Here is a 7,270-nt window from a genome sequence, read left to right as displayed (position 1 = left end):
CTCTTTCCCTTTTTCCTTCTTTCCAGATACGTCATCCCCTGAGGAAGAATATAAGGTGGCCTGCCTGCTCTTGATCTTTCTTGCTGTTTCCCTCCCCCTCCTTGCCATGGACCCAGCTTCCTTCTATAGCATTGAGAAGGATGGTAAGTAAGGAGTAGGTTTGAGGACCAGTGCAGTTTAGGTTAGTGTCCTGGGGTCGGGAGATGAGACGGAGACATTTATCTGGAAAACAGAGACTTCTGACTCAGATATAAAGTTCTGTTTCAAAAAGCACTCGTGAATGAACTATTCCTAAAATTCAATTCCAGTGAAATGTCATAGGAATATCCTTCTCCTAATCCTCAAATACCTTCCAGTCCTTTTGGTGTCAAACAGGGATGGCCCAGCCTGAAAAAATGAGAAGTTACTAGCTGGGGTCGCCTGGGGTGGCTCACTTTCCTTTCTTTTCTCTCCCTCTCTGTCAATAATAACCTAGGTTACAGCAACAATATTCACTGCTTGACCAAAGCCATCATCCAGGTGTCTGCTGCCCTCTTCACCCTCTACAACAAGAACATTGAAACTCACCTCAAGGAATTTCTGGTGGTGAGTGGGTATAGGTTATAAGGAATGGGCGATTGCAAAGTCTGGTGGGAATTGGTTTGACTTAAATCCATAGACAGTTATGGTTGAGCAGGCCTTGGAGCCTAACCTCCCATCCTATTCATTAAGTAGTGAGAGGCCACTTTGTGAAAGGCGGGGGTTTCTTCTATATTCTCTAACAGCTGGTATTTCAGCCTCTGCCCAAATACTTGGAAGGAGCATTGGACTAAGAGTTAGCAAATCTGAGTTCTAGTTTTGGATCTGCCACTAAGCAATTGTGTGATCTCTGAAGACCCAAACTTTTGGGTCCTCAGTTTCCCCATTTATTAACTGAAAGATTAAACTGAATCCATGATTCACTACCTTGATGTGCATTACATTATCCTGAGGAATTTGTTAAAATACAGATTTCTGATCCTTACACCAGACCTACTGAATTAGAATATTCTAGGGTGAGTCCAGGCCTCTGTTTTTAACAAGGTCTCCAGGAGACCAGATGTACAGTGAAGTTGGAGAGACACTGAGTTTTATAATCTATAAGGCCCTTTTCAACTCTAATACTGATAAAAAGTCAAGCTTTTTTCAAATTCTCAAACTTCATTGTAAGTCAGAATCTCCTGGAGAATTTCTGATTCAGTGGATTAGAGGTGGGGCTGGAAAATTTGCATTTTCAACAAGTTCCGGGAAATGTTGGTGCTGCCCATCCTGTGATCTCACTTTGAGAATCACTGGTCTAGATTTCTAGAGACTGGAACTTACAGTCAAGCAGCTGATTTTACTATAGGTTATGTCCAGTTTGTTTGAAAAAAATTGTTAAAATTTTTTTTAGCCGAAGTTTGACTCCCTGTAGCTATCATTATTGATCTAAGTTTTGCCTCTGGAAAATCACAGAATAAGTAATCTCTTTCCTTTGTTTAAAGAGGCCCCAGAGCTTCCCATTCTAAATACTCCATGGAGGAATCCCATCCATACACTTCTGAAACATGGTCCAGTACCCACTGCCTGCTTGAGCATTCTCAGCAATAGTGAGCTTATTCTTTTGCAAAGCATGGTCCTGATTTAAAAACTAGGTCCTTATCTGTCTCTTTTTAGGAGGAAACAGTAGATCATATGCTCTAGGGAATCTCACTCTTGTCCTGAGAAGCACATGTCAGGGACTTGGAAGCTTAGTGAGAGGGCCTCTGTTTAAACTGGGACAACAGGCCGCACAAAATGGGCTCTGAGCATCTTGGATAGAAAGAGGATTCACACCAGATCTCTAAGATGGGGTGAGAAGGGAATCACCCCCCGCCTTTCCCCTTTTACCCTCTTTGTTTGCTGAATACAGGTAACCTGGGCCTGGGATGCAATTAGTGACATATCTTTCTCCCTCTTTGATCTGTTGGGGGCCTGAAGGTGAACGAAGAGGACAGCCATTCGGGAGTTGACAGGAGGAGAATACCAAGAGCGCTGTGTCTGAATCAGAGGCCCAGCTCTGTCTCTGGTCGGGTGGGGAGTCAGCTGGAAACAGTCTGATGACAGTGGCGTCTGGAGGCCGCCTAGGAAAAGAGATTAATCTCCTGGCACACACTATTACCTGCCTCTGCGGCAGGTTCTATCTTTGCCCCTTGCAGCCTCTCCTCCAGCATCCCCAGCAACCTCCTGTTGTCTGCACTGGCTAGTTTAGAGGCAGTGTGCACCTCTGAAACCTGGGGGATTTGCCGCTTGCCCACCCTGAGCCTCCAGGAACATCCCAGCACTTCTTAACTCACCTCCTTGATCTTTTGTTGACTTCTGTAGTCTGAGGCTGTCGTACTCTGACCATAAAAATCTGCTTCCTGGGCTTCCCTGGTGGCGCAGTGGTTGAGAGTCCGCCTGCCGATGCAGGGGACACGGGTTCGTGCCCCGGTCCGGGAAGATCCCACATGCGGCGGAGCGGCTGGGCCCGTGAACCGTGGCCGCTGAGCCTGCACGTCCAGAGCCTGTGCTCCACAACGGGAGAGGCCACAACAGTGAGAGGCCCACGTACCGCAAAAAAAAAAAAAAAAATCTGCTTCCTTACAAATTCTTCCCTTACAGGTAGCTTCCGTCAGCCTCCTGCAGCTGGGCCAGGAGACTGACAAGCTTAAAACCAGAAATCGGGAATCCATTTCTCTGCTCATGCGCTTGGTATGTATCTGGTGTAAGTTGGTCTTAGAGGAAGGGCCAGAAGGAGGTTCCTCTTTAGGGTCCTTGGCTCCCAGCCATTGTTATCACCCAAAAGCATTAACTAAGAACTTAATTCTGCCTGAGGAGGTCTAGGCCTTACGTTCTGGCTAACATTCTAGACTTGTCCTGTATCCCAAGGTAGTAGAGACTTCGAGGACTTCTCTGCAGGACAGGGTCTTCCCAGCCCCTAGCTAACTGGGCCCCTTTCCCTGCAGTGTTCTTGAGTCTGACGTGCTGGGGCAGCTGTGTCCCTCATCCTTAACTATCTGTCCAGTACATGTTTGGTTTTACTTGACCACTTCCTACCGCTGTATTTCTTGTCCTTAAGAGTACCACGAAGAAGGTGCTGAGTAGCACACAGCTGAACTGGGGGAGGGGGATGGGGGCTCAGAGGAGGGATGGGATTTTAGCTGAAAAGCTGTAAGGCAGGGAGCCAGGTGGGCCATGAATCAGACAGCTCCTGCTGTCTCTTCTGTCTTCCCAAGCTGTGGCCTTTCCCCGACTTTGGCAGAAAGTTCTGGGAACTCTGACCCAGTTAACTTTAAAAAATCTTTTCCTCTTGACGCTGTTTCCCTCTTCAGCATGCTTACTCTTTTGCTCTAAAGTTTGATTCCCTCGGTTAGTGCTGCACTTAGAAGTGGACAGGAGGGGCTCCTGTCCGGGGCCCTGGGTTTAAGTGGCCCCCTCTGGCCTACAGGAAGAGGACATGCCCACCTGGAGCCTGTGCCCCACCTTGAAGCCCCCACTAAAGATTTCTAGGGCCTCAGAATTCTCTGCTGAGCAGCTCCAGCTCACTTGTAGGGCTTGTGCTGAGCTTCTCCAAGTCCATCCTACTGAGGCAGACTGTGCTCTAGAGCCCACGGAATGTATGGCTGGAGTTTAGATGTGCAGACGGGAAGTTTATGTGTGTATACAGATCCCCCAGACTGGGAGTGGGAGGAGAAGGGGGCCAGGCTGGAGGCTGATTCCCCCTCTTCCTCCTATTCTGGTGCAGAACTCTGAGGGGTCTAAGAATTCTTGATTCAAACCTGTCTTCCATGAAATTGTAAAGGTACACTCAGCCCTCCATATCCACAGGTTCTCAGCCATGGATTCAACCAACTGTGGACTGAAAATATTAAAATAAAAATTCCAGGAAGTTCCATAAAGCAAAACTTCAGTTTGCCCACACCAGCAACTATTTAAGCATTTACATTGTATTTACAATGGTTTATGCAGCATTTACATTGTATTAGGTATTATAAGTAACCTAGAGGTGATTTAAGTATATGGGAAGATATTGTAGGTTATATGCAAATACTATGCCGTTCTATATAAGTAACTTGGGCATCTACAGATTCTGGTATCTGAATCCCCTGAATTAGTTCCAGGGGTGGTCCTAGAACAAATCCCCTGCCAGTACCCCATGAACATTGAGAGACGACTACATATTGCAAAGGTCACAAGGAGGAATAGTTTGTCTGATTGATTTAGTCACCTGGTATATGGGCTTCCATTTGTACTCTTGGCCAGGCCGACAAATATTAGGGGCAGGCAAGCCTGGGACTCCCTCTGGGTCTCCTTCTTTAAATACAAAGGCATTGAGTGGTATCTGTGTCTCAGTTTCTCCAGCTTGAAAAAGGCCTAGGCTGGGCTGATTAAGGATTATGATGGAGAAGAGAAGAGAATGGACCTGAGGGGGTGGGGGTGAGGTGAGGGGTGAGAAGGCACAGGAGGCAAGGGAGGGCAGAGGGAAGGCAAGTGTAGTATGCTAGGTAGAGCACAGTCTTCAGAGCAGCGGGACCTAGGGCAAGTTAATTAACCTTTCTGAGACTGATTCTCCAGCCATGAAAGTGGGCAATTATCCTTATGAGAGAGGGGCAAGGATTCATGAGACGGTATATATAAAAGTGCCTGGTACATAAGAGAGGCTAAATAAATGTTAGTCCCCTCTCTCCGCTGCTGAGTTTAGTTTCTGGATGATTTGGGCATACCTGTTCATTCCCTTGGGCAGTTTTCACCTCTGTGAGGTTGGAGGGGATGCTGTATTGCCACTCAGTGCCATCTCCTCCCTCTGCTTTGAGTCCCACCCGCCCCCCGCCCCAAAGTCTGTCTGCCCCTTAAGGCATCACAGGCCTGCAGAGTGGCTGGAACAGAGCTAGGACCAGGCACTTTTTGTAGGAGGGAAGAGACAGAGGGCCTAGCTGCTGCAAAGCAAGTTAAATGCAAATGGTTCCACAGAGAAATTGGAAATGACTGAAGGGAAGGAGCTGTATTTTGAGTTAAGAGGCTACTCATGTAGCCCCAAATCCTGGGCAGGCACTTCTCTCAGTGGGGTCTTTCTGTCTTGGCTGTCAAGCCTGGGCAGTGCCCATCCCCACTACTGTCAGATTGTTCCTGGCTTGGGTGTCACGGGGGAAGGAATGACTCTCTCATAGGATCCTGGAATCCTAGATGTCAGAACCAGATCAGATGCTGGCAGTTAGTCCAGTCCTCACAATTCATAGGTGAGAGGCAGGGAAAGATGACATCCAAGGTCTCCCCCAGAATACATGGGCAGATTTGGGACTAGAACCCATTTCTTGGCCTTCACTCTAGGGCTGTTTCCACTACTATGAATTTCCTCCAGTTAGGAGCCCTGTGATTTTCTGTGCTTAATAGAGTGGAGAATAGAAGTCTTGGGCAAGTGGGTCTTCTTGAAGCCACCACTCATTTCCCTGTACCCAAGCGTCATGTCCTGGAAAAGAGATCCTATCTCTCTCCTGGCTTAAGTTTTGAAAGTCTCGTGTGTAGCAAGAAATTCTTTCTGTCATCCAACCCAAGATCAGAGCTACAGTTTTACGGGCAGATTCCTTTCCTTCAGCCTGTGGTGTCTGCTCTTCTGAGGCTGTTGTGTGTATTGTGTGTGCATGGTTTGAGAATTGCAGTATCTTACAAATTTTAAAACTTGAAAGGGCTTCAGGGAGAGAAACATGTTAGAGTAGAGATGGTAGATTCTCTTCCCTGAGTGAATTTTCCGGACTTGAAACACCAGACATATTGGGAAGGCCCATCTGTGTGAACTGCCAGAGGATATGGGACACTTCTCTCCAGAGTGTGTTTTTAGTCCCACAACCTCTTGGGTGAGGAGAGTACCGAAGGAAAGACACCCTGTTCCTTCCTTAGGGAAGGGGGCCCTCTGGTCCAGCGCTAGGCTGTGCTGCTCTTCGCTAATATCTCCCTGCCCCGCTTCCCTCTGTCTTACCCAGGTATCTCCATCTATCATTCTGCTTCGCTGTGCGGGCTGCAGGGATTACCGCAGCACACAGGCTTCTAATTAAACTAATTAATCATGCCTGCTCCTTTATGCAGCATCCTTACTGTTCCCCAAGCACTGTACTAAGGGAGGGAGGAGACTGAGGCCCAGCCCAAGAGGACCCGTGTGGATTCCAGACCCCTCTTTCTTGGCCTGTAGTGGTAATTGTTTCTTCCTCTGCAGAGCCTTGTCGTTAGCTCTTTTACCCATCCTTACCTGCATCTGTGCTGCCCACCCACGTATGATTTAGCATCCAGAATGGGAGAGAATGGGAGTTTTTCCGTTGCTAGAGAAGTGATTCTTTCCTGCTTTCTTCTTCTGAACCCTTTATATAACCCTGAGGAGGGGCACAGAGGCCATTATAATGGAGCTGAAGAGGCCACATTGCTTTCCTAGAGTGGAATGAAGTGTGGGAGGAATGGGGGGAGAGTGCCTTGGGAACCCCAATCACTTGTAACTCTAAGCACCCCAGAGGGCCCAGGGAACTGAATGAAGAGGAACAGGGTGTCACTGAGGTTTGCCCTACCTGGGGTCCTCATCTGTCTTGGCCCTTTCTCTTCCAGGTGGTGGAGGAATCCTCCTTCCTGACACTGGACATGCTGGAGTCCTGTTTCCCATATGTCCTGCTTCGAAATGCCTATCGGGAGGTATCCCGGGCCTTCCACCTCAACCGAGTGTCGGCCAGTACCCACTGAAGGGCCCCTTGGACCTACCTCAGCCCATGCTGCAGTGGCAACTGTGGCTATTTTCTCAAAGGGTGGGAATGGGGTGGGGTCACTAGAGAGAGGATGAGCCAGAGTTGGTGAAGAGGAATATGGGGGAACAACCCAGGGCTGAGATATCATAGAGAAGTGGGGCCCACTGGGGCGGGGAGTGGAGGAGTTTTTAATGGAAAAAAGTTAGGGGATTGGGGCCACGGGTATGAATTTTTACAATGAAAAAAACTTGACACACAAGTATGTTCTCTATCTTCTGTGGACTAGAGCTTGAGCTCTGACTGGCATGGGTCTCTTTGACCTTCATCACTATTCTAGGATAATGCTGGCGGGCAGAGATGATCAATCATCATATTAAACCATAATGAGCCTATAATCCTCCCACTGGAGCTGCTTTTGTCTTCTGCACATTCATTAGGACGATTATCTCCTCTCTTCCTTTTCCAAATGTGTTCAGCAAGCGTTCGGCCTGCCCCTCCTGCAAAGTAGTAGCAAAGGAACCCCTCTTTCC

At 48.1% G+C, this 7,270-nt stretch overlaps 1 protein-coding gene across 1 annotated transcript in view; it reads left to right on the top strand.

The window, feature by feature from the left end:
- The window catches only part of NCKAP1L (NCK associated protein 1 like), a 42,679-nt gene extending 35,941 nt beyond the window's left edge, over window positions 1-6,738 (top strand). Inside the window, exons 28-31 of the mRNA XM_007467778.1 lie at window positions 27-143; window positions 476-585; window positions 2,641-2,730; window positions 6,607-6,738. Of these exons, the coding sequence (XP_007467840.1) occupies window positions 27-143; window positions 476-585; window positions 2,641-2,730; window positions 6,607-6,738 (449 nt within the window). The remainder of the gene's footprint in view (window positions 1-26; window positions 144-475; window positions 586-2,640; window positions 2,731-6,606) is intronic.
- Window positions 6,739-7,270: the final 532 nt, after the last annotated feature.

Source organism: Lipotes vexillifer, unplaced genomic scaffold, assembly GCF_000442215.2.
Source record: "Lipotes vexillifer unplaced genomic scaffold, Lipotes_vexillifer_v1.1 scaffold387, whole genome shotgun sequence".
Lineage (NCBI taxonomy): Eukaryota > Metazoa > Chordata > Mammalia > Artiodactyla > Lipotidae > Lipotes > Lipotes vexillifer.
Note: the sequence above shows the minus strand (reverse complement) of the source record. Positions and strands in the feature narration are given on the sequence as shown.